Below are 27,481 nucleotides of genomic sequence, written 5' to 3' on the forward strand. Positions count from 1 at the left end.
CAGTGTCCCTGATGTCCCCAATGTCCCCAGCGTCCCCAGTGTCCCCTGTCCCCAGGCTGCTGCACACGGGGCGGCAGGTGCTGCAGAATGCAGTGTCCCCCTGGTGTCCCTGGTGTCCCCGATGTCCCTGATGTCCCTGATGTCCCCTGTCCCCAGGCTGCTGCACACAGAGCGTCGGGCACTGCAGAATGCGGTGTACCCCCAGTTTCCCCAGTGTCCCCAGCGTCCCCAATGTCCCCTGTCCCCAGGCTGCTGCACACGGAGCGGCGGGCGCTGCAGAACGCGGTGTCCCCCCAGTGTCCCCTGATGTCCCCAATGTCCCCTGTCCCCAGGCTGCTGCACACGGAGCGGCGGGCGCTGCAGAACGCGGTGCGGAACGTGCTGGACGGGGAGCTGCTGCAGCGCTACCTGTACCTGAGCACCATGGAGCGCGCCGAGCTGGCCAAGAAGATCGGCACCACCCCCGACATCGTGAGCCGTGGGGCCGCCGTGGGGCTGGGAGCCGTGGGGCTGGGCCATGGGGCTGGGAGCCATGGGGCTGCCATAGGGCTGGGAGCTGTGGGGCTGGCATGTGGGGCTGAGAGCCGTGGGGCTGCCATGGGGCTGGGAGCCATGGGGCTGCCGTGGGGCTGGGAGCCGTGGGGCTGGGAGCCATGGGGCTGCTGTGGGGCTGGGAGCCGTGGGGCTGGGAGCCATGGGGCTGCCATGGGGCTGGGAGCCATGGGACTGGGAGCCGTGGGGCTGCCATGGGGCTGGGAGCTGTGTGGCTGGGAGCCATGGGACTGGCATGTAGGGCTGGGAGCCGTGGGGCTGGGCCATGGGGCTGCCATGGGGCTGGGAGCCATGGGACTGGCATGTGGGGCTGGGAGCCATGGGGCTGGGCCATGGGGCTGGGAGTCGTGGGGCTGGGAGCCGTGGGGCTGCCGTGGGGCTGGGAGCCATGGGGCTTCCATGGGGCTGGGAGCCATGGGACTGGCATGTGGGGCTGGGAGCCGTGGGACTGGCATGTGGGGCTGGGAGCTGTGTGGCTGGGAGCCATGGGGCTGCCATGGGGCTGGGAGCCGTGGGGCTGGGAGCCGTGGGGCTGCCATGGGGCTGGGAGCCATGGGACTGGCATGTGGGGCTGGGAGCCATGGGGCTGGGCCATGGGGCTGGGAGTCGTGGGGCTGGGAGCCGTGGGGCTGCCGTGGGGCTGGGAGCCATGGGGCTTCCATGGGGCTGGGAGCCATGGGACTGGCATGTGGGGCTGGGAGCCGTGGGGCTGGGCCATGGGGCTGCCATGGGGCTGTGGGGCTGGGCTGTGGGTGTGGGGTGTGGAGGTTATGGAGTGAGGCTGTGGGGCAGAAGTGTGGGGCTGGGAGCCATGGGGCTGCTGTGGGGCTGGGGTGCAGAGCTGAGATGTGGGGCAGGGAGTCATGGGGCAGGGTTGCGGAGTGAGGCTGTGGGGCTGGGACCCATGGGGCAGGGCTGTGGGGTGGGGTTATGGGGCTGAGGTGTGGGGCAGGGAGTCATGGGGCAGGGTTATGAAGTGAGGCTGTGGGGCTGGGTTATGCGGCAGGGAGACATGAGGGAGGGCCATGGGTCAAGACTATGGGGCTGAGGTGTGGGGCCAGAAGCCACGGGGCAGGGGTGTGGGGCTGCTGTGGGGCAGGGAGCCATGGGGCTGGGCTGTGGTGTGGAGTTATGGGGCTGGGCTTTAGTGCAGGGAGCCATGAGGCTGCTGTGGGTCTGGGTGCTGTGGGGCAGGGAGCTGTAGGGCTGCTGTGGGGCAGTGCTATGGGGCTGAGCTATGGGGCAGGGAGCTGTGGGGCTGCTGTGGGGCAGTGCTATGGGGCTGAGCCATGGGGCAGGGAGCCATGGGGCTGGGCTGTGGGGCTGACATGTAGGCTTGGGCTGTGGGGCTGAGCTGTGGGTCAGGTCTATGGGGCTGGGCCATGGGGTAGAGCCGTGCTTCCACCCCCCCATCCCCACAGGCCTCTGCCCCACACGTGAGCCCACCCCCATCCATCCCATCCATCCCATCCCACCCCATCCCACGCCATGCATCCCATCCCATCCCATCCCACCCCATCCCATGCCATGCATCCCATCCCATCCCATCCCATCCTATCCCATCCATCCCCTCCCATCCCATCCCATCCCATCCCATCCATCCCATCCCATCCATCCCATCCCATCCATCCCCTCCCATCCCATCCCATCCCATCCATCCCATCCCATCCATCCCCTCCCATCCCATCCCATCCCATCCATCCCATCCCATCCCATCCCATCCATCCCATCCCATCCATCCCATCCCATCCATCCCATCCCATCCATCCCATCCCATCCCATCCCATCCATCCCATCCCATCCCATCCCATCCCATCCATCCCATCCCACCCCATCCATCCCATCCCATCCCATCCTATCCCATCCATCCCCTCCCATCCCATCCCATCCCATCCATCCCACCCCATCCCACCCCATCCATCCCATCCCATCCCATCCCATCCCATCCCATCCCATCCCATTCATCCCATCCATCCCACCCCATGCATCTCATCCCACCCCATCCCATCCATTCCATCCCCTCCCATCCCATCCCATCCCATCCCATCCCATCCCATCCATCCCATCCCATCCCATCCATCCCATCCCATCCCATCCCATCCATCCCATCCATCCCATCCCATCCCATCCATCCATCCCATCCCATCCCATCCCATCCCATCCCATCCCATCCATCCCATCCCATCCCATCCCATCCCATCCATCCCCTCCCATCCCATCCATCCCATCCCATCCCATCCATCCCATCCCATCCCATCCCATCCATCCCATCCATCCCATCCATCCCATCCATCCATCCCATCCCATCCATCCCATCCCATCCATCCCATCCCATCTGATCCCATCCCATCCATCCCATCCCACCCCATCCCATCCCATCCATCCCATCCCACCCCATCCATCCCATCCCATCCCACCCCACCCCATCCACTCCATCCCATCCCATCCCATTCATCCCATCCATCCCATCCCATCCATCCCCTCCCATCCCATCCCATCCCATTCATCCCATCCCATCCCATCCCATTCATCCCATCCATCCCATCCCATCCATCCCATCCATCCCATCCCATCCATCCCCTCCCATCCCATCCCATCCCATTCATCCCATCCATCCCATCCCATCCCATTCATCCCATCCCATCCATCCCATTCCATCCTATCCATCCCATCCCATCCCATCCCATGTGATCCCATCCCATCCATCCCATTCCATCCTATCCATCCCATCCCATCCCATCCCATCCCATCCATCCCACCCCACACATATCACGCCCCATAACCCCCCAACGCCTCTTCCCCCCAGATCCTGGACGACCTGCTGGAGATCGACCGCGTGACGGCGCATTTTTGAGAGACCCCCCCCCAGAAATACATTTTATAAAGAACCGGGACCCCCGCCCCGTGTCTGTGTCCCAGGTCGGGGGGGGGTTGGGGGGGGGTGGTTTATTTCAACTTGGGGGGGGGTATTTTGGGGTCCCCCCCTACCCCTGCAGATACTCGTCCATCTCGGGGCTGGGGGTCAGGACCCCCCAGTGCAAGAGCAGCCGCAGCAGCGACATCGTCACCCGCGCCGAGAGGCTCTCGAACCTGCGACCCACAGCGGGACACGGGGAGGGGGGTGAACCCACGGGCCTTCAGGTACGACCCACAGACTGACCCACAGACTGACCCATAGACTGACCCATAGACTGACCCATAGACTGACCCACAGACTGACCCATAGACTGACCCCACAGACTGACCCACACCTGGCCCACCACGCAGGACTGAACCCACGGGCCTTCAGGTACGACCCACAGACTGACCCACAGACTGACCCATAGACTGACCCATAGACTGACCCATAGACTGATCCCATAGACTGACCCATAGACTGACCCACAGACTGACCCATAGACTGACCCCACAGACTGACCCACACCTGGCCCACCACGCAGGACTGAACCCACGGGCCTTCAGGTACGACCCATAGACTGACCCACAGACTGACCCATAGACTGACCCACAGACTGACCCACACCTGGCCCATCACGTGGGGCTGAACCCACGGGCCTTCAGGTACGACCCACAGACTGACCCACAGACTGACCCATAGACTGACCCACAGACTGACCCACAGACTGACCCACCACACAGGACTGAACCCACGGGCCTTCAGGTACGACCCACAGACTGACCCACAGACTGACCCATAGACTGACCCATAGACTGACCCACAGACTGACCCACCACGCAGGACTGAACCCACGGGCCTTCAGGTACGACCCACAGACTGACCCACAGACTGACCCATAGACTGACCCCATAGACTGACCCATAGACTGACCCATAGACTGACCCCATAGACTGACCCACAGACTGACCCATAGACTGACCCACAGACTGACCCATAGACTGACCCACACCTGCCCCACCACGTGGGGCTGAACCCACGGGCCTTCAGGTACGACCCATAGACTGACCCATAGACTGACCCATAGACTGACCCATAGACTGACCCACAGACTGACCCATAGACTGACCCACACCTGGCCCATGATGTGGGGCTGAACCCACGGGCCTTCAGGTGTGACCCATAGACTGACCCATAGACTGACCCATAGACTGACCCACACCTGCCCCACCACGTGGGGCTGACCCAAGGGGTCACCGTCCCCATGGTCTCCACATTTGTCCCATCTCTGGTGCTGGTGCCACAGGGTGTCACTGGGGGGTCCCCAAGCAGGGGGGTGTCCCCCCAGTGCTGGTGTCCCCCTCGCTGTCCCTGTCCCCCGATGCTGAAGTGTCCCTGATGTCCCTGTGTCCCCAGTGCCGATGTCCCCCCGATGTCCCCCCCGATGCTCATTGGCCCTGGCTCCCGGTGCCCATATCCCCAGTGTCCCTGATGTCCCCTGCCCCCAGGCTGCTGCACACGGAGTGGTGGGCACTGCAGAACCCAATGTCCCCCTGATGTCCCCAATGTCCCCTTGCAGGCTGCTGCACACGGGGTGGTGGGCACTGCAGAACCCAATGTCCCCCTGATGTCCCCAATGTCCCCTTGCAGGCTGCTGCACACGGGGTGGTGGGCCCTGCAGAACACAATGCCCGCCCAGTGTCCCCTGATGTCCCCAATGTTCCCTGATGTCCCCAATGTCTCTGATGTCCCCAGTATCCCCTGATGTCCCCAGTGTCCCCCCACAGGCTGCTGCACAGAGAGTGGTGGGCGCTGCAGAACGCGGTGTCCCCACAATGTCCCCAATGTTCCCTGATGTCCCCAGTGTCCCCTGATGTCCCCAATGTCCCCCCACAGGCTGCTGCACAGAGAGCGGCGGGCGCTGCAGAATGTGGTGCACCCCCAGTGTCCCCTGATGTCCCCAGATCCCCAATGTCCCCAGTGTCCCCTGATGTCCCCAGTGTCCCCAATGTCCCCAGTGTCCCCTGATGTCCCCAGTGTCCCCAATGTCCCCAGTGTCCCTTCATGTCCCCACACAGGCTGCTGCGCACGGAGCAGCAGGCGCTGCAGAACATGGCATCCCCCCAGTGTCCGCCGATGTCCCCAGTGTCCCCCTGATGTCCCCAATGTCCCCTGTCCCCAGGCTGCTGCACACGGAGCGGTGGGCGCTGCAGAACGCGGTGTCACCCCAATGTCCCTGATGTCCCCAATGTCCCCTGATGTCCCTGACATCCCCAGTGTCCCCTGATGTCCCCAGTGTCGCCCCGCAGGCTGCTGCACACAGAGTGGTGGGCGCTGCAGGACACGGTGTCCCCCCAATGTCCCCCGATGTCCCCCATGTTCCCTGATGTCCCCAATGTCTCTGATGTCCCCAGTATCCCCTGATGTCCCCAGTGTCCCCCCACAGGCTGCTGCACAGAGAGTGGTGGGCGCTGCAGAATGTGGTGCCCCCCCAGTGTCCCCTGATGTCCCCAGTGTCCCCTGATGTCCCCAATGTCCCCACGCAGGCTGCTGCACATAGAGCGGCGGGCGCTGCAGAACGCGGTGTCACCCCAATGTCCCTGATGTCCCCAATGTCCCCTGATGCCCCTGACATCCCCAGTATCCCCTGATGTCCCCAATGTCCCCACGCAGGCTGCTGCACAGAGAGCGGCGGGCGCTGCAGAATGTGGTGCCCCCCCAGTGTCCCCTGATGTCCCCAGATCCCCAATGTCCCCAGTGTCCCCTGATGTCCCCAGTGTCCCCAATGTCCCCAGTGTCCCTTCATGTCCCCACACAGGCTGCTGCGCACGGAGCAGCAGGCACTGCAGAACATGGCATCCCCCCAGTGTCCGCCGATGTCCCCAATGTCCCCAGTCCCCAGGCTGCTGCACATAGAGCGGCGGGCGCTGCAGAACGCGGTGTCACCCCACTGTCCCTGATGTCCCCAATGTCCCCTGATGCCCCTGACATCCCCAGTGTCCCCTGATGTCCCCAGTGTCCCCCCGCAGGCTGCTGCACACAGAGTGGTGGGCGCTGCAGGACGCGGTGTCCCCCCAATGTCCCCCGATGTCCCCCATGTTCCCTGATGTCCCCAATGTCTCTGATGTCCCCAGTATCCCCTGATGTCCCCAGTGTCCCCCCACAGGCTGCTGCACAGAGAGTGGTGGGCGCTGCAGAATGTGGTGCCCCCCCAGTGTCCCCTGATGTCCCCAGATCCCCAATGTCCCCAGTGTCCCCTGATGTCCCCAGTGTCCCCAATGTCCCCAGTGTCCCTTCATGTCCCCACACAGGCTGCTGCACACAGAGCAGCAGGCGCTGCAGAACATGGTGTCCCCGCAGTGTCCCCCGATGTCCCCAATGTTCCATGATGTCCCTGACGTCCCCAGTGTCCCCTGATGTCCCCAATGTCCCCATGCAGGCTGCTGCACACAAAGCGGTGGGCGCTGCAGAACGCCATGTCCCCCCAATGTCCCCTGATGTCCCCAATGTCTCCACGCAGGCTGCTGCAGAGTGGTGGGCGCTGCAGAATGCTGTGCCCTCCAAGTGTCCCCTGATGTCCCCAGTGTCCCCAATGTCCCCAGTGTCCCCTGATGTCCCCAATGTCCCCACGCAGGCTGCTGCACAGAGAGTGGTGGGTGCTGCAGAACGTGGTGCCCCCGCAGTGTCCCCCCATGTCCCCCCACACGCTGCTGCACACGGAGCGGTGGGTGCTGCAGAACACGCTGTCCCCCTGGTGTCCCCAGTGTCCCCTCATGTCCCCAGTGTCCCCACACACGCTGCTGCGCACGGAGCAGCAGGCGCTGCAGAACATGGTGTCCCCGCAGTGTCCCCCGATGTCCCCAATGTTCCCTGATGTCCCTGATGTCCCCTGATGTCCCCGTGCAGGCTTCTGCACACAAAGCAGCGGGCGCTGCAGAACGCGGTGTCACCCCAATGTCCCTGATGTCCCCAATGTCCCCTGATGCCCCTGACATCCCCAGTATCCCCTGATGTCCCCAATGTCCCCCCGCAGGCTGCTGCACACAGAGTGGTGGGCGCTGCAGGACACGGTGTCCCCCCAATGTCCCCCGATGTCCCCCATGTTCCCTGATGTCCCCAATGTCTCTGATGTCCCCAGTATCCCCTGATGTCCCCAGTGTCCCCCCACAGGCTGCTGCACAGAGAGTGGTGGGCGCTGCAGAATGTGGTGCCCCCCCAGTGTCCCCTGATGTCCCCAGTGTCCCCTGATGTCCCCAATGTCCCCACGCAGGCTGCTGCACATAGAGCGGCGGGCGCTGCAGAACGCGGTGTCACCCCAATGTCCCTGATGTCCCCAATGTCCCCTGATGCCCCTGACATCCCCAGTGTCCCCTGATGTCCCCAATGTCCCCCCACAGGCTGCTGCACAGAGAGCGGCGGGCGCTGCAGAATGTGGTGCCCCCCCAGTGTCCCCTGATGTCCCCAGATCCCCAATGTCCCCAGTGTCCCCTGATGTCCCCAGTGTCCCCAATGTCCCCAGTGTCCCCTGATGTCCCCAGTGTCCCCAATGTCCCCAGTGTCCCTTCATGTCCCCACACAGGCTGCTGCGCACGGAGCAGCAGGCGCTGCAGAACATGGTGTCCCCGCAGTGTCCCCCGATGTCCCCAATGTCCCCTGATGTCCCCAATGTCCCCGTGCAGGCTTCTGCACACAAAGTGGCGGGTGCTGCAGAACGCGGTGTCACCCCAATGTCCCTGATGTCCCCAATGTCCCCTGATGTCCCTGACATCCCCAGTATCCCCTGATGTCCCCAATGTCCCCCCGCAGGCTGCTGCACACGGAGCGGCGGGCGCTGCAGAACGTGGTGTCCCCCCAGTGTCCCCCGATGTCCCCAATGTTCCCTGATGTCCCCAATGTCTCTGATGTCCCCAGTATCCCCTGATGTCCCCAATGTCCCCACGCAGGCTGCTGCACAGAGAGCGGCGGGCGCTGCAGAATGTGGTGCCCCCTCAGTGTCCCCTGATGTCCCCAGATCCCCAATGTCCCCAGTGTCCCCTGATGTCCCCAGTGTCCCCAATGTCCCCAGTGTCCCCTGATGTCCCCAGTGTCCCCAATGTCCCCAGTGTCCCTTCATGTCCCCACACAGGCTGCTGCGCACGGAGCAGCAGGCGCTGCAGAACATGGTGTCCCCGCAGTGTCCCCCGATGTCCCCAATGTTCCCTAATGTCCCTGATGTCCCCTGATGTCCCCAATGTCCCCGTGCAGGCTTCTGCACACAAAGTGGCGGGTGCTGCAGAACGCGGTGTCACCCCAATGTCCCTGATGTCCCCAATGTCCCCTGATGTCCCTGACATCCCCAGTATCCCCTGATGTCCCCAATGTCCCCACGCAGGCTGCTGCACACAAAGCGGTGGGCGCTGCAGAACGTGGTGTCCCCCCAGTGTCCCCCGATGTCCCCAATGTTCCCTGATGTCCCCAATGTCTCTGATGTCCCCAGTGTCCCCTGATGTCCCCAATGTCCCCACGCAGGCTGCTGCACAAAGAGCGGCGGGCGCTGCAGAATGTGGTGCCCCCCCCCAGTGTCCCCTGATGTCCCCAGATACCCAATGTCCCCAGTGTCCCCTGATGTCCCCAGTGTCCCCAATGTCCCCAGTGTCCCTTCATGTCCCCACACAGGCTGCTGCGCACGGAGCAGCAGGCGCTGCAGAACATGGTGTCCCCGCAGTGTCCCCCGATGTCCCCAATGTTCCCTGATGTCCCTGATGTCCCCAATGTCCCCTGATGTCCCCGTGCAGGCTTCTGCACACAAAGCAGCGGGCGCTGCAGAACGCGGTGTCACCCCAATGTCCCTGATGTCCCCAATGTCCCCTGATGCCCCTGACATCCCCAGTATCCCCTGATGTCCCCAGTGTCCCCACACAGGCTGCTGCACACGTAGCAGTGGGCGCTGCAGAACGTGGTGTCCCCCCAGTGTCCCCCGATGTCCCCAATGTTCCCTGATGTCCCCAATGTCTCTGATGTCCCCAGTATCCCCTGATGTCCCCAATGTCCCCACGCAGGCTGCTGCACAGAGAGCGGCGGGCGCTGCAGAATGTGGTGCCCCCCCAGTGTCCCCTGATGTCCCCAGTGTCCCCAATGTCCCCAGTGTCCCCAATGTCCCCAGTGTCCCTTCATGTCCCCACACAGGCTGCTGCACACGGAGCAGCAGGCGCTGCAGAACATGGCATCCCCCCAGTGTCCCCTGATGTCCCCAATGTTCCCTGATGACCCCGATGTCCCTCATATCCCCAGTGTCCCCAATGTCCCCACGCAGGCTGCTGCACACAGAGCGGCGGGGGGGTTCCCCAAACCCCCCACCCCGCTTTTACCCGCCCCCCCCCTATTTCCCCGGCGCCCCCAGACCCACCTGAGCGCCACCTCGAACTTGAGGCTCTCCCAGAACACGCGGAACCAGCAGAAGACGCCGATCGCACCGATTCCGCCCAGTTTCACCCCGGTCAAGCGGCTCCAGCTCCTCACGGCGCTATGTGGTGAAAACACCTCATCCCAACCCCCCCAAAAACACCCCCAAAACCCCCTTTTTACCCCCCCAAACTCACGCCTTGGCCATGAGGGTGTAGCGGTCGACGGGGGCGCCCAGCGCCACGTGGATGCTGCGCACCGTGTTGATGTTGCGGAACACCAGCAGCATGGGCCGCGGCAGCGCCCGCAGCACCTGCAGCACCCGCTGGAAGTGCTGCGCCGCCATCTCCTGCATGTACGCCCGCTCCGCGCCCGTCAGCGCCCGCGCCAGCGACAGCCCCGCGCGCCGCAGCGGCCGCTGCAGCAGGATCTCGCTGAACAGCAGGTAGTCTGCGGGGGGGGAGAGGGGGACGGGGGGGTCAAGGTCAGGGCGTGCAGGACCCCAGGGGTCAAGGTCAAGGGGTGCAGGACCTCAGGGGTCAAGTTCAAGAGGTGCAAGACCCCCAGGGGTCAAGGTCAAGGGGTGTAGGACCCCAGGGGTCAAGGTCAGGGGATGCAGAACCACAAGGATCAAGTTCAAGGGGTACAGGACCCCAGGGGTCAAGTTCAAGGGGTGCAGGACCACAAGGATCAAGTTAAGGGGCTGTAGAACCCCAGGGGTCAAGGTCAGGGGATGCAGAACCACAAGGATCAAGTTCAAGGGGTACAGAACCCCAGGGGTCAAGGTCAAGGGGCTGCAGAACCCCAAGGATCAAGTTAAGGGGCTTTAGAACCCCAGAGCTCAAGGTCAGGGGATTCAGAACCACAAGGATCAAGGTCAAGGGGTACAGGACCCCAGGGGTCAAGGCCAAGGGGTGCAGGACCACAAGGATCAAGTTAAGGGGCTGTAGAACCACAAGGATCACGTTCAAGGGGTACAGGACCCCAGGGGTCAAGGCCAAGGGGTGCAGGACCACAAGGATCAAGTTAAGGGGCTGTAGAACCACAAGGATCAAGTTCAAGGGGTACAGGACCCCAGGGGTCAAGGCCAAGGGGTGCAGGACCACAGGGGTCAAGGCCAAGGGGTGCAGGACCACAAGGATCAAGTTAAGGGGCTGTAGAACCCCAGGGGTCAAGGTCAGGGGCTGCAGGACCCCAAGGATCAAGTTAAGGGGCTTTAGAACCCCAGGGCTCAAGGTCAGGGGATTCAGAACCACAAGGATCAAGTTCAAGGGGTACAGGACCTCAGGGGTCAAGTTCAAGGGGTGCAGGACCACAAGGATCAAGTTAAGGGGCTGTAGAACCCCCCTTGACCCCATGGGTCAAGGTCAGGGGCTTAGAACCTCAGGGGTCAAGTTCAAAGGGTGCAAGACCCCCCAGGGGTCAAGGTCAAGGGGTGTAGGACCCTGGGGGTCAAGGGCAGGGGATGCAGAACTTCAGGGGTCAAGGTCAGGGGGTGCAGGACCCCAGGGGTCAAGGTCAAGGGGCTGCAGAACCCCAAGGATCAAGTTAAGGGGCTGTAGAACCCCAGGGCTCAAGGTCAGGGGATGCAGAACCACAAGGATCAAGTTCAAGCGGTACAGGACCCCAGGGGTCAAGGTCAAGGGGTGCAGGACCCCAGGGGTCAAGGTCAAGGGGTGCAGGACCACAAGGATCAAGTTAAGGGGCTGTAGAACCCCAGGGGTCAAGGTCAGGGGATGCAGAACCACAAGGATCAAGTTCAAGGGGTACAGGACCCCAGGGGTCAAGGTCAAGGGGTTCAGGACCCCAGGGGCCAAGTTCAAGGCGTGCAGGACCACAACGATCAAGTTAAGGGGCTGTAGAACCACAAGGATCAAGTTCAAGGGGTACAGAACCCCAGGGGTCAAGGTCAAGGGGCTGCAGAACCCCAAGGATCAAGTTAAGGGGCTTTAGAACCCCAGAGCTCAAGGTCAGGGGATTCAGAACCACAAGGATCAAGGTCAAGGGGTACAGGACCCCAGGGGTCAAGGCCAAGGGGTGCAGGACCACAAGGATCAAGTTAAGGGGCTGTAGAACCACAAGGATCACGTTCAAGGGGTACAGGACCCCAGGGGTCAAGGCCAAGGGGTGCAGGACCACAAGGATCAAGTTAAGGGGCTGTAGAACCACAAGGATCAAGTTCAAGGGGTACAGGACCCCAGGGGTCAAGGCCAAGGGGTGCAGGACCACAGGGGTCAAGGCCAAGGGGTGCAGGACCACAAGGATCAAGTTAAGGGGCTGTAGAACCCCAGGGGTCAAGGTCAGGGGCTGCAGGACCCCAAGGATCAAGTTAAGGGGCTTTAGAACCCCAGGGCTCAAGGTCAGGGGATTCAGAACCACAAGGATCAAGTTCAAGGGGTACAGGACCTCAGGGGTCAAGTTCAAGGGGTGCAGGACCACAAGGATCAAGTTAAGGGGCTGTAGAACCCCCCTTGACCCCATGGGTCAAGGTCAGGGGCTTAGAACCTCAGGGGTCAAGTTCAAAGGGTGCAAGACCCCCCAGGGGTCAAGGTCAAGGGGTGTAGGACCCTGGGGGTCAAGGGCAGGGGATGCAGAACTTCAGGGGTCAAGGTCAGGGGGTGCAGGACCCCAGGGGTCAAGGTCAAGGGGCTGCAGAACCCCAAGGATCAAGTTAAGGGGCTGTAGAACCCCAGGGCTCAAGGTCAGGGGATGCAGAACCACAAGGATCAAGTTCAAGCGGTACAGGACCCCAGGGGTCAAGGTCAAGGGGTGCAGGACCCCAGGGGTCAAGGTCAAGGGGTGCAGGACCACAAGGATCAAGTTAAGGGGCTGTAGAACCCCAGGGGTCAAGGTCAGGGGATGCAGAACCTCAGGGGTCAAGTTCAAGGGCTGCAAGACCCCAGGGGTCAAGTTCAAGGGATGTAGGACCCCAGGGGTCAAGGGCAGGGGATGCAGAACCTCAGGGGTCAAGTTCAAGGGCTGCAAGACCCTAGGGGTCAAGTTCAAGGGGTGTAGGACCACAAGGATCAAGTTCAAGGGCTGTAGAACCCCAGCGGTCAAGGTCAGGGGCTGCAGAACCTCAGGGGTCAAGTCCGGGGTTCAAGGCCAGGGGCTGCAGAACCTCAGAGGTCAAGGTCAGGGGGTGCAGGACCCCAGGGGTCAAGGTCAGGGGCTGTAGAACCTCAGGGGATGCAGAACCGCAGAGGTCAAGGTCAGCGGCTGCAGAACCTCAGGGGTCAACGTCAAGGGGTGCAGGACCCCAGGGGTCAATGTCAGGGCTGCAGAACCCAAAGGATCAAGTTCAAGGGGTGCAGAACCCCGGGGGTCAAGGTCAGGGGGTACAGGACCCTGGGGGTCACGTTCAAGAGGTGCAGGACCCCAGGGGTCAAGGTCAGGGGCTGCAGGATCACAAGGATCAAGTTCAAGGGCTGCAGGACCCCAGGGGTCAAGGTCAGGGGTTGTAGAACCTCAGGGGATGCAGAACCCCAGCGGTCAAGGTGAGGGGCTGCAGAACCTCAGGGGTCAAGGTCAAGGGGTGCAGGACCCCAGGGGTCAAGGTCAGCAACTGCAGAACCTCAGGGGTCAAGGTCAAGGGCTGCAGGACCCCAGGGGTCAAGGTCAGCAGCTGCAGAACCTCAGGGGTCAAGGTCAAGGGGTGCAGGACCCCAGGGGTCAAGGTCAGCAGCTGCAGAACCTCAGGGGTCAAGGTCAAGGGGTGCAGAACCCCAGGGGTCAAGGTCAGCAGCTGCAGAACCTCAGGGGTCAAGGTCAAGGGCTGCAGGACCCCAAGGAGGCAGGTTTGGGGGTGGCAGCCCCCCCAGGGGTCAAGTTCAAGTTCAAGCAGCCCCAGCCCCCGACTCACCCTGCACCCCCAGCTCGGCGGCGCGGCTCCGCATGTCCCGGTGGTCGCGCAGGACGATGGCTTTCCAGAGCTGGCACAGCGCCGCGCGGTCCCTGCGGTCCCCGAGCCATCAGCAGGGGACACGTCCCCCGTGTCCCCAACATCCCCCCCCGGGGCCCCCCCGGCCCCCCTGACCTCTCGCTCAGGAACTCGTACAGCCCGTGGTCCAGCAGCACCAGTTGGGCTTTGCCGTCGGGGCCGCGTCGCACCAGCACTGCGGGGGGGACATGGGGACATGGGGACACCGGGCGCCTCGGGGACACCCCCAGGGCCTTGGGGACCCCCCCGGTGCGGGTACCGTTCCCGGGGTGGGGGTCGGCGTGGATGAAGCCGGTGTAGAAGATTTGCTCGGCGAACACGCGGATCAGCTTCTCAGCCGCCTGTGGGGACACGGGGAGGGGGGGGGTGACAGCGCCGGGTGTCCCCGGGGTGTCCCCAGGTGTCCCCAACGCCCGGGGGGTCACTCACGTCCTGCACGCCCAGGCCCTGGCTGCGGATCCCCTCCACGTTGGTGATCTTGCAGCCCTCGCAGAAATCCGCCGTCAGGACACGCTGGGGACACGGGACAGGGGGACACAGGGGACACGGGACAAGGGGACCAGGGACACAGGGGACAGGGGGACACAGGGGACACGGGACAAGGGGACCAGGGACACAGGGGACAGGGGGACACAGGGGACACGGGACAAGGGGACCAGGGACACAGGGGACAGGGGGACACAGGGGACACGGGACAAGGGGACCAGGGACACAGGGGACAGGGGGACACAGGGGACACGGCACAAGGGGACCAGGGACACAGGGGACAGGGGGACACAGGGGACACGGGACAAGGGGACCAGGGACACAGGGGACAGGGGGACACAGGGGACACGGGACAAGGGGACCAGGGACACAGGGGACAGGGGGACACAGGGGGCAGGGGGACACAGGAGTACACGGGACAGGGGTACACAGGGGTATAGGGATACACAGGGGGATAGGGATACACAGGGGGACACAGGGGACAGGGGGACACAGGGGACAGGGGGACACAGGGGACAGGGGGACACACGAGTACACGGGACAGAGGTACACAGGGGGATAGGGATACACAAGGGGATAGGGATACACAGGGGGACACAGGGGACAGGGGGACACAGGGGACAGGGGGACACACGAGTACACGGGACAGGGGTACATAGGGGGATAGGGATACACAAGGGGACAGGGACACAGGGGAGAGGGGGACACAGGGGAGAGGGGGACAGGGAACAGGGGTACACAGGGGACAGAGACACAGGGGGACAGGGACACACAGGGGTACACAAGGGGACAGGGGTACAGGGGGACAGGGACACACAGGGGTGCACAGGGGGACAGGGGTACACAGGGGGACAGAGGTACACAGGGGGACAGCGGATAGCGGGACAGGGCACAGGGAGACAGGGACACAGAGGGACACAGAGGACAGGGACACAGGGGGACGGGGACACAGGGGGACGGGGACATGGGGACAAGGGTAGGGACAGGACATGGGGACAGGGAGACAGGGGAACACAGAGGGACACAGGGACACGGGAGTAGGGACACAGGGGACAGGGGTACACAAGGGGACAGGGAGAGGGACACAGAGGACAGGGACACGGGGGGACAGGGACACGGGGGGACAGGGGATAAGGGTAGGTACAGGACACAGGGGGACACAAGAACAGGGAGACAGGGGAACACAGGGGGACAGGGACACAGAGGGGGACAGGGGTACACAGGGGGACAGCGGATAGCAGGACAGGGCATAGGAGACAGGGACATGGGACAGGGGGACAGGGACACAGAGGACAGGGACACAGGGGGACAGGCAGGGGAATGGGGAGGGCAGCAGGTAGGTTCAAGCAGGGACAGGGACACACGGGGACGGGGACGGGGACACAGGGGGGACAGGCAGGGACAGGGATGGGGACACGTCAGCCCCCTGTCCCTGCCACCCCGTCCCTGCTGTCCCCAGTCCCCGCAGTGCCCTGTCCCACCGTCCTGTCCCTGCCACCCTGTCCCCATCACCACCTCAGCCCCTGTCCCTTGTCCCCAACACACCCCCAGTCCCTGCCCCAGAAATCCTGTCCCCTGATCCCTGTCCTTGTCCTCGTCCCCTGTCCCCATCACACCTACGGTCCGTGTGCCTGTGGTCCCCATGTCCCCCTCTGTCCCCGTGTCCCCACCATGTTTCCAGCCCCTGGCCTCCCTCCCCAGCACACTCGCTGTCCCTGTTCCCGTCCCCAGGGTCCCTGTCCCCATCACGCCCGTCATCCCTGTCCCCTGTCCCCACGGCAGCTGCCACCCCGTCCCCATCATGTCCACAGTCCCTGTCCCCACTGAGCCTGCCCTTCCTGTCCCCAGTCCCTGTCCCCACCGTTCCTCTGGTCCTTGTCCCCTCTCCGTCCCCATTCCCCACCACTCCCACCATCCCTGTCCCCGTGTCCCTCCATGTCCCCAAGTCCCCACCTTGCTGCTCTTGTCCCCATGTCATCCCCCATGTCCCCATGACCCCTGTCCCCACCTTGCTGCTCTTGTCCCAGTGCACCCGTGTCCCCATGTCCCCACCTTGCTGCTCTTGTCCCAGTGCATGCGTGTCCCCATGTCCCCACCTTGCTGCCCTTGTCCCAGTGCATGCATGTCCCCATGTCCCCTGTCACCTTGCTGCTCTTGTCCCAGTGCACCCGTGTCCCCATGTCCCCACCTTGCTGCCCTTGTCCCAGTGCACCTGTCCCCGCCCCATGTCCCCACATTCCCCCCATGTCCCCACCTTGCTGCTCTTGTCCCAGTGCACCCGTGTCCCCTCATGTCCCCATGTCCCCTGTCCCCACCTTGCTGCTCTTGTCCCAGTGCACCTGTGTCCCCCCATGACCCCACATCCCCCCCATGTCCCCATGTCCCCAGTCACCTTGCTGCTCTTGTCCCAGTGCACGCGTGTCCCCATGTCCCATGTCCCCTGTCACCTTGCTGCTCGTGTCCCAGTGCACACATGTCCCCATGTCCCATGTCCCCTGTCACCTTGCTGCTCTTGTCCCAGTGCACACATGTCCCTGTGTCCCCCTGTCCCCTGTCCCCTTGCTGCTCTTGTCCCAGTGCACACGTGTCCCCATGTCCCCTGTCACCTTGCTGCTCTTGTCCCAGTGCACACGTGTCCCCATGTCCCCTGTCCCCTGTCACCTTGCTGCTCTTGTCCCAGTGCACACGTGTCCCCTGTCCCCTGTCACCTTGCTGCTCTTGTCCCAGTGCACGCGTGTCCCCATGTCCCCTGTCACCTTGCTGCTCTTGTCCCAGTGCACGCGTGTCCCCATGTCCCCTGTCACCTTGCTGCTCTTGTCCCAGTGCACGCGTGTCCCCATGTCCCCTGTCCCCTGTCCCCTTGCTGCTCTTGTCCCAGTGCACACGTGTCCCCATGTCCCATGTCCCCTGTCACCTTGCTGCTCTTGTCCCAGTGCACGCGTGTCCCCATGTCCCCTGTCACCTTGCTGCTCTTGTCCCAGTGCATGCGTGTCCCCATGTCCCCACCTTGCTGCCCTTGTCCCAGTGCATGCGTGTCCCCATGTCCCCTGTCACCTTGCTGCTCTTGTCCCAGTGCACGCGTGTCCCCATGTCCCCTGTCCCCTGTCCCCTTGCTGCTCTTGTCCCAGTGCACACGTGTCCCCATGTCCCATGTCCCCTGTCACCTTGCTGCTCTTGTCCCAGTGCACGCGTGTCCCCATGTCCCCTGTCACCTTGCTGCTCTTGTCCCAGTGCATGCGTGTCCCCATGTCCCCACCTTGCTGCCCTTGTCCCAGTGCATGCGTGTCCCCATGTCCCCTGTCACCTTGCTGCTCTTGTCCCAGTGTACGCGTGTCACCATGTCCCCACCTTGCTGCCCTTGTCCCAGTGCACCTGTCCCCGACCCATGTCCCCACATTCCCCCCATGTCCCATGTCCCCACCTTGCTGCTCTTGTCCCAGTGCACCCGTGTCCCCTCACGTCCCCATTTCCCATGTCCCCACCTTGCTGCTCTTCTTCCAGTGCACCTGTGTCCCCCCATGACCCCACATCCCCCCCATGTCCCATGTCCCCTGTCACCTTGCTGCTCTTGTCCCAGTGCACACGTGTCCCCATGTCCCGTGTCCCCTGTCACCTTGCTGCTCTTGTCCCAGTGCACACGTGTCCCCATGTCCCCATATCCCCTGTCACCTTGCTGCTCTTGTCCCAGTGCTCACGTGTCCCCATGTCCCATGTCCCCTGTCACCTTGCTGCTCTTGTCCCAGTGCACGCGTGTCCCCATGTCCCCTGTCACCTTGCTGCTCTTGTCCCAGTGCACACGTGTCCCCATGTCCCCATGTCCCCTGTCACCTTGCTGCTCTTGTCCCAGTGCTCACGTGTCCCCATGTCCCATGTCCCCTGTCACCTTGCTGCTCTTGTCCCAGTGCACACGTGTCCCCATGTCCCCTGTCACCTTGCTGCTCTTGTCCCAGTGCACACGTGTCCCCATGTCCCCTGTCACCTTGCTGCTCTTGTCCCAGTGCACGCGTGTCCCCATGTCCCATGTCCCCTGTCACCTTGCTGCTCTTGTCCCAGTGCACACGTGTCCCCATGTCCCCTGTCACCTTGCTGCTCTTGTGCCAGTGCACACGTGTCCCCATGTCCCCTGTCACCTTGCTGCTCTTGTCCCAGTGCACGCGTGTCCCCATGTCCCCTGTCACCATGCTGCTCTTGTCCCAGTGCACGCGTGTCCCCATGTCCCTGTGTCCCCCTGTCCCCTGTCACCTTGCTGTTCTTGTCCCAGTGCACACGTGTCCCCATGTCCCCTGTCCCCTGTCACCTTGCTGCTCTTGTCCCAGTGCACACGTGTCCCCATGTCCCCTGTCACCTTGCTGCTCTTGTCCCAGTGCACGCGTGTCCCCATGTCCCATGTCCCCTGTCACCTTGCTGCTCTTGTCCCAGTGCACACTTGTCCCCATGTCCCCTGTCACCTTGCTGCTCTTGTCCCAGTGCACACGTGTCCCCATGTCCCATGTCCCCTGTCACCTTGCTGCTCCTGTCCCAGTGCACACGTGTCCCCATGTCCCCTGTCACCTTGCTGCTCTTGTCCCAGTGCACGCGTGTCCCCATGTCCCCCGTCCCCTTGCTGCTCTTGTCCCAGTGCACACTTGTCCCCATGTCCCCTGTCACCTTGCTGCTCTTGTCCCAGTGCACACGTGTCCCCATGTCCCGTGTCCCCTGTCACCTTGCTGCTCTTGTCCCAGTGCACGCGTGTCCCCATGTCCCCTGTCCCCTGTCACCTTGCTGCTCTTGTCCCAGTGCACACTTGTTCCTATGTCCCATGTCCCCTGTCACCTTGCTGCTCTTGTCCCAGTGCACGCGTGTCCCCATGTCCCCATGTCCCCTGTCACCTTGCTGCTCTTGTCCCAGTGCACACGTGTCCCCATGTCCCCTGTCCCCTGTCACCTTGCTGCTCTTGTCCCAGTGCACACTTGTCCCCATGTCCCAACCTTGCTGCTCTTGTCCCAGTGCACGCGTGTCCCCATGTCCCATGTCCCCTGTCACCTTGCTGCTCTTGTCCCAGTGCACGCGTGTCCCCATGTCCCCTGTCACGTTGCTGCTCTTGTCCCAGTGCACACATGTCCCCATGTCCCCATGTCCCCTGTCACCTTGCTGCTCTTGTCCCAGTGCACACGTGTCCCCATTTCCCCTGTCACCTTGCTGCTCTTGTCCCAGTGCACACGTGTCCCCATGTCCCATGTCCCCTGTCACCTTGCTGCTCTTTTCCCACTGCACACGTGTCCCCATGTCCCATGTCCCCTGTCACCTTGCTGCTCTTGTCCCAGTGCACACGTGTCCCCTGTCCCCTGTCACCTTGCTGCTCTTGTCCCAGTGCACGCGTGTCCCCATGTCCCCATGTCCCCTGTCACCTTGCTGCTCTTGTCCCAGTGCACACGTGTCCCCATGTCCCCTGTCCCCTGTCACCTTGCTGCTCTTGTCCCAGTGCACACTTGTCCCCATGTCCCCTGTCCCCTGTCACCTTGCTGTTCTTGTCCCAGTGCACGCGTGTCCCCATGTCCCCTGTCACCTTGCTGCTCTTGTCCCAGTGCACGCGTGTCCCCATGTCCCCTGTCACCTTGCTGCTCTTGTCCCAGTGCACACGTGTCCCCATGTCCCCTGTCCCCTGTCACCTTGCTGCTCTTGTCCCAGTGCACGCGTGTCCCCATGTCCCATGTCCCCTGTCACCTTGCTGCTCTTGTCCCAGTGCACGCGTGTCCCCATGTCCCCTGTCACCTTGCTGCTCTTGTCCCAGTGCACGCGTGTCCCCATGTCCCCTGTCCCCTGTCACCTTGCTGCTCTTGTCCCAGTGCACGCGTGTCCCCATGTCCCATGTCCCCTGTCACCTTGCTGCTCCTGTCCCAGTGCACACGTGTCCCCATGTCCCCTGTCACCTTGCTGCTCTTGTCCCAGTGCACGCGTGTCCCCATGTCCCCTGTCACCTTGCTGCTCTTGTCCCAGTGCACGCGTGTCCCCATGTCCCCTGTCACCTTGCTGCTCTTGTCCCAGTGCACACGTGTCCCCATGTCCCCTGTCACCTTGCTGCTCTTGTCCCAGTGCACGCGTGTCCCCATGTCCCATGTCCCCTGTCACCTTGCTGCTCTTGTCCCAGTGCACGCGTGTCCCCATGTCCCATGTCCCCTGTCACCTTGCTGCTCTTGTCCCAGTGCACGCGTGTCCCCATGTCCCCTGTCCCCTGTCACCTTGCTGCTCTTGTCCCAGTGCACGCGTGTCCCCATGTCCCCTGTCACCTTGCTGCTCTTGTCCCAGTGCACACTTGTCCCCATGTCCCCTGTCACCTTGCTGCTCTTGTCCCAGTGCACGCGTGTCCCCATGTCCCCTGTCCCCTGTCACCTTGCTGCTCTTGTCCCAGTGCACGCGTGTCCCCATGTCCCCTGTCACCTTCTGCTCTTGTCCCAGTGCACGCGTGTCCCCATGTCCCCTGTCACCTTGCTGCTCTTGTCCCAGTGCACACGTGTCCCCATGTCCCCTGTCCCCTGTCACCTTGCTGCTCTTGTCCCAGTGCACGCGTGTCCCCATGTCCCCTGTCCCCTGTCACCTTGCTGCTCTTGTCCCAGTGCACACGTGTCCCCATGTCCCCTGTCACCTTGCTGCTCTTGTCCCAGTGCACACGTGTCCCCATGTCCCCTGTCCCCTGTCACCTTGCTGCTCTTGTCCCAGTGCACACGTGTCCCCATGTCCCCATATCCCCTGTCACCTTGCTGCTCTTGTCCCAGTGCACACGTGTCCCCATATCCCCTGTCACCTTGCTGCTCTTGTCCCAGTGCACGCGTGTCCCCATGTCCCCTGTCCCCTGTCACCTTGCTGCTCTTGTCCCAGTGCACGCGTGTCCCCCTGTCCCCTGTCACCTTGCTGCTCTTGTCCCAGTGCACGCGTGGCACCACGACGTAGCCGCAGTGCCGCAGGTCCCTGGCACATCGCTCCGCGTTCCGCCCCTCGTTCTCGAAGTCCAGCTCCTGCGCCAGCGTCCCCTTCAGCTCCTGTGACAGGGGACAGGGGACACGGGGACATGGGGACATGGGGACACAGGGGCCTGAGCCTGCGTCCCCTTCAACTCCTCCGACAGGGGACAGGGGACATGGGGACATGGGGACATGGGGTCCTGAGCCTGTGTCCCCTTCAACTCCTGCGACAGGGGACAGGGGACACGGGGACATGGGACATGGGGACACGGGGACATGGGGTCCTGAGCCTGTGTCCCCTTCAACTCCTGCGACAGTGGACACGGGGACATGGGGACATGGGGGTCCTGAGCCTGCGTCCCCTTCAGCTCCTGGGACAGGGGACACTGGGACATGGGGACATGGGACATGGGGACACGGGGACATGGGGTCCTGAGCCTGTGTCCCCTTCAGCTCCTGCGACAGGGGACATGGGGACACGGGGACATGGGGACACAGGGGCCTGAGCCTGCGTCCCCTTCAGCTCCTAGGACAGGGGACATGGGGACATGGGGACATGGGGGGCCTGAGTCTGCGTCCCCTTTGGCTCCTGCAACAGGGGACATGGGGACATGGGGACACGGGGGCCTAAGCCTGTGGCCCCCTCAACTCCTGCGACAGGGGACAGGGGACATGGGGACATGGGGACATGGGGACATGGGGGTCCTGAGCCTGTGTCCCCTTCAGCTCCTGGGACAGGGGAAATGGGGACATGGGGACATGGGGACACGGGGACATGGGGTCCTGAGCCTGTGTCCCCTTCAGCTCCTGCGACAGGGGACACGGGGACATGGGGACTTGGGGTCCTAAGCCTGTGTCCCCTTCAGCTCCTGGGACAGGGGACACGGGACATGGGGACACGGGGGCCTGAGCCTGCGTCCCCTTCAGCTCCTCGGACAGGGGACATGGGGACACAGGGACATGGGGACATGGGGGTCCTGAGCCTGCGTCCCCTTCAGCTCCTGTGACAGGGGACACTGGGACATGGGGACATGAGGGGCCTAAGTCTGCGTCCCCTTCGGCTCCTGTGACAGGGGACACTGGGACATGGGGACATGGGGATACAGGGACATGGGGACATGGGGACATGGGGGTCCTGAGCCTACGTCCCCTTCAGCTCCTGGGACAGGGGACACTGGGACATGGGGACATGAGGCGCCTAAGTCTGCGTCCCCTTCGGCTCCTGCGACAGGGGACACGGGGACACGGGGACATGGGGATACAGGGACATGGGGACATGGGGACATGGGGGTCCTGAGCCTACGTCCCCTTCAGCTCCTGGGACAGGGGACATGGGGACATGGGGACATGGGGACACGGGGGCCTGAGCCCGCATCCCCCCAGCCCAGCACTGGGGAGCAGGAACCGCATGGTGTGCGGTGGCAGCTCAGTAGGGACATTGGGGTGACACGGGGACACTGGGGTGACACGGGGGGTCTCTTGGGGGGTGTCACCTGCAGCCCCCAGCCCAGGGCCAAGAGGGGGCAGGAACCCCCTGATGTGCAGCAGCAGCTGGGGCTGGGGGGGGACAGGGGACACTGGGGTGACCTGGGGACATGGGGGTGACATGGGGACACTGGGAACATGGGGGTGACATGAGGACACCAGGGTGACTCGGGGACATCAGGGTGTCACCTGCGGCACCCATCCAAGCACAAAGGCTGGGTGCATGAACCCCACGATGCACAGTGGCAGTTTGGGGGGACAGGGGACACTGGGGTGACCCGGGGGTGACCTGGGGACGCGGGGTGTCACCTGCAGCACCCATCCGAGCGCGAAGGCCGGGTGCATGAACTCCACGATGCGCAGCAGCAGCTCCAGCGTCCGGATGTCGCCCTCGAACCGGTCGCGGAGATCGATGTACTGGACCTGGGGACACGGGACATGGGGACACGGGGACACGGGGGACATGGGACATGGGGACATGGGGACACGGGACATGGGGACACAGGGACACGGGGGACATGGGACATGGGGATACGGGGGACATGGGACACAGGGACACAGGGGACATGGGACATGGGGACACGGGGACACGGGGGACATGGGGACACAGGGACATGGGACATGGGGACACAGGGACATGGGACATGGGGACACGGGACATGGGGATACGGGGGACATAGGACACAGGGACACGGGACATGGGGACACGGGACATGGGGGACACGGGGGGACACGGGGGACCTGGGGACATGGGGACACGGGGGACATGGGACATGGGGACACGGGGACACGGGACATGGGGACACAGGGACACGGGGGACATGGGACATGGGGACACGGGGACACGGGACATGGGGACACAGGGACACGGGGGACATGGGACATGGGGACACGGGGACAAGGGACATGGGGACACAGGGACACGGGGGACATGGGACATGGGGATACGGGGGACATGGGACACAGGGACACGGGGACATGGGGGACACAGGACATGGGGACACGGGGGAACACGGGGGACCTGGGGACACGGGGGACATGGGGGACATGGGGACCTGGGGGCACAGGGACATAGGGGACATGGAGACCTGGGGACACAAGGACACGGGGGACATGGGGAGACACAGGGACATGGGGACATGGGGACACGGGGATCTGGGGACCTGGGGACACGGGGACATGGGGACATGGGGGGACACGGGGACATGGGGGGACACGGGGACATGGGGGGACACGGGGGACAAGGGGACATGGGGGACACAGGGGACACGGGGGACATGAGGGACACAGGACATGGGGGACACAGGGACATGGGGGACACAGGGACACGGGGACACAGGGACATGGGGACACGGGGGTCATGGGTCACATGGGAGCTGGGGACAGAGGACATGGGGACATAGGGACATGGGGACCTGGAGTCATGGAACATGGGGACCTGGGGACACAGGGACATAGGGGACATGGAGACTTGGGGACATGGGACATGGGGACACAAGGACACGGGGGACATGGGGAGACACAGGGACATGGGGACCTGGGGACACGGGAACACGGGTGGGACACTGCGGGGGTTCACGTGGGACATGGGGGGGTCACAGGGGCACATCGGGGGGTCACAGGGGGACAGGGGAAGGGACACCAAGGGTGACATGGGGGGACATGGAGGGGACAGTGGGTGTCACATGGGGACATGGGGAGGTCATTGGGGGACACCAGGGGTGACATGGGGGGACAGTGGGGGTCACAGGGGGACATGGGGGGGGAAATGGGGGGGTCATGGGGGACACTGTGGGGACAGTGGGGGTCATGGGGTGACATGGGGGGGACAGTGGGGGTCACAGGGGGACATGGGGGTCATTGGGGACACCAAGGGTGACATGGAGAGGTCATGGGGGTGGCATGAGGGGGGTCACAGGGGGAGGGACACTGAGGGGTCATGGGGGACACTGCGGGGGGGACAGTGTGGTCACGGGGGTCATGGGTGGGACATGGGGGGGATCATGGGGGAGATGGGGGTGTCATGGGGGGACACTGGGGGGGTCATGCTGGGGGACACTCGGGGAGTCACAGGGGACATGGGGGGGGTCACTGGAGGGGTCATGGGGGACACAGCGGGGGGGGCACAGGGGACACCGGGGTTGTCATGGGGGGCACTGGGGGGGTCATGGGGGTATTGGAGGAGTTAGGGGGGGGTCACTGGAGGGTTATGGGGGGTACTGGGGGGGTCACTGGGGGGGGTCATGGGGGGTACTGAGGGGATCATGGGGGTCATGGGGAGTCACTGGGAGGTTATGGGGGGCACTGGGGGGGTCACTGGGGGGGTGCTCTGGTGGAGGCTCCTTGGGGAATCCCGGGGGGTGTCGATGCTGGGGGGTCCCAGTGTGTCCTGGGGGATGGGGAAGCTGGGGGGGGGTCACTTGGGGGGCTCCTGGGTTGGGGGGGGTATCCCCAAAGGTGTCCTGGGGGGTCCCTGGGGGACAGTCCAGGGGGGTCCCAGTGTTGGGGGGTCCCCAGGATGGGGGGGGTCTGCGTGTTGGGGGTTCCCAGGGGGTGTCTGAAGTGGGGGCTGGGGGGTCTCCTGGGTTTGGGGGGCGGGGTGGGATCCCCAAAGGTCTCCTGGAATGGGGGTGTGAAGGTCCCAGGGGTGTCCCTGGGGGGTCCCTGGGGGTGTCCTGGGGTTCCCTGGGGGTGTCCCTGGGGCGTCCCCAGAGTGTCCACTGGGTGTGGCTGGGTGTCCCTGGGGGTGTCCTGGGGGTCCCTGGGTCTCTGGGGGTGTCCCTGGGGGGTCCCCAGAGTGTCCCCTGGGTGTCTCTGGGTGTCCCTGGGGGTGTCCTGGGGGTCCCTGGGTCTCTGGGGGTGTCCCTGGGGGGGTCCCCAGAGTGTCCCCTGTGTGTCTCTGGGTGTACCTGGGGGTGTCCTGGGGGTCCCTGGGGGTGTCCCTGGGGGGTCCCCAGAGCGTCCCCTGGGTGTCCCTGAGGGGTGTCCTGGGGTGTCCCTGGGGGTGTCCCTGGGACATCCCCAGAGTGTCCCCTTGGTGTCTCTGGGTGTCCCTGGGGGTGTCCTGGGGCTCCCTGGGGTGTCTCTGGGTCTCTGGGGGTGTCCCTGGGGGGTCCCCAGAGTGTCCCCTGGGTGTCTCTGGGTGTCCCTGAGGGGTGTCCTGGGGTGTCTCTGAGGGTGTCCTGGGGTGTCCCTGGGGGTGTCCCTGGGACATCCCCAGAGTGTCCCCTGGGTGTCTCTGGGTGTCCCTGGGGGTGTCCTGGGGGTCCCTGGGTCTCTGGGGGTGTCCCCAGTTGTCCCTGGGGGTGTCCTGCTCGGGTCCCTGGGGGTCCCCTGGGGGGTCACTGGGTCCCTGGAGTGTCCCTGGGGGTGTCCCTGTGATGTCCCCACGGTGTCCATGGGTCTCTGGGTGTCCCCTGGGTGTCCTCAGAGGTGTCCCCAGAGTGTCCCCTGGGTGTCTCTGAGTGTCCTGGGTGTGTCCTGGGTGTCCCTGGGGGTGTCCCTAGAGTGTCCCCTGAGTGTCTCTGGGTGTCCCCTGGGTGTCCCCAGAGGTGTCCCCAGAGTGTCCCCTGGGTGTCTCTGAGTGTCCTGGGTGTGTCCTGGGTGTCCCTGGGGGTGTCCCCAGAGTGTCCCCTGAGTGTCTCTGGGTGTCCCCTGGGTGTCCCCCGAGGTGTCCCCAGAGTGTCCCCTGGGTGTCTCTGAGTGTCCTGGGTGTCCCCTGGGTGTCCCCAGAGTGTCCCCTGGGTGTCTCTGAGTGTCCTGGGTGTCCCTGGGGGTGTCCCCAGAGTGTCCCCTGGGTGTTTCTGAGTGTCCTGGGTGTCCCCAGGGTGTCCCCGGGGGTGTCCCCAGAGTGTCCCCTGGGTGTCTCTGAGTGTCACGGGTGTCCCCAGGGTGTCCCCAGGGGGTGTCCCCAGTCTCGGGGGGTCCCGGTCCCCACCTTGACGGCCACGGGGGTCCCGTCGTGCAGTTGCGCCCGGTGCACCTGGGCCAGGCTGGCGGCCGCCACCGGCTCGTAGTCGAACTCGCGGAACAGCCCGGCCGGGGTGGTGCGGAACTCCTCCAGGAACAGCTCGTCAACCTGGGGACAGTGACAGTGACATGGGGACAGTGACATGGGAACTCCTCCAGGAACAGCTCGTCAACCTGGGGACAGTGACAGTGACATGGGGACAGTGACATGGGGACAGTGACATGGGAACTCCTCCAGGAACAGCTCGTCAACCTGGGGACAGTGACAGTGACATGGGGACAGTGACATGGGAACTCCTCCAGTAACAGCTCGTCAACCTGGGGACAGTGACATGGGGACAGTGACATGGGAACTCCTCCAGGAACAGCTCGTCAACCTGGGGACAGTGACAGTGACATGGGGACAGTGACATGGGAACAGTGACATGGGAACAGTGACATGGGAACTCCTCCAGGAACAGCTCGTCAGCCTATGGGAACATGGGGACAGGGACAGTGACATGGGGACAGTGACATGGGGACAGTGACATGGGAACTCCTCCAGGAACAGCTCGTCAACCTGCGGACATGGGGACAGTGACATGGGGACAGTGACATGGGGACAGTGACATGGGAACTCCTCCAGGAACAGCTCGTCAACCTGCGGACATGGCGACAGTGACATGGGGACAGTGACATGGGGACAGTGACATGGGAACTCCTCCAGGAACAGCTCGTCAACCTATGGGAACATGGGGACAGTGACATGGGGACAGTGACATGGGGACAGTGACATGGGGACTCCGCCAGGAACAGCTCATCCACCTATGGGGACAGTGACAGTGACATGGGGAC

The 27,481-nt window shown here is 63.7% G+C and overlaps 2 protein-coding genes across 2 annotated transcripts in view; one reads left to right on the plus strand and one right to left on the minus strand.

The window, feature by feature from the left end:
• The window catches only part of CPSF1 (cleavage and polyadenylation specific factor 1), a 77,431-nt gene extending 73,980 nt beyond the window's left edge, over positions 1-3,451 (plus strand). The window contains 2 exon segments of the mRNA XM_065053527.1: positions 333-471; positions 3,359-3,451. Of these exon segments, the coding sequence (XP_064909599.1) occupies positions 333-471; positions 3,359-3,406 (187 nt within the window). The 3' untranslated portion in view covers positions 3,407-3,451.
• Positions 3,417-26,807, minus strand: ADCK5 (aarF domain containing kinase 5). Its single transcript, XM_065054691.1, has 10 exons — positions 26,616-26,807; positions 22,988-23,101; positions 21,140-21,271; positions 14,199-14,282; positions 14,029-14,110; positions 13,866-13,944; positions 13,692-13,783; positions 10,027-10,279; positions 9,834-9,950; positions 3,417-3,642 (listed from the first exon to the last, which is right to left on the minus strand). Exons 1-10 carry the CDS (start codon positions 26,790-26,792, stop codon positions 3,537-3,539), a joined length of 1,236 nt encoding a protein of 411 aa, XP_064910763.1. The 5' UTR covers positions 26,793-26,807; the 3' UTR covers positions 3,417-3,536.
• Positions 26,808-27,481: the final 674 nt, after the last annotated feature.

Source organism: Columba livia, chromosome 2, assembly GCF_036013475.1.
Source record: "Columba livia isolate bColLiv1 breed racing homer chromosome 2, bColLiv1.pat.W.v2, whole genome shotgun sequence".
Lineage (NCBI taxonomy): Eukaryota > Metazoa > Chordata > Aves > Columbiformes > Columbidae > Columba > Columba livia.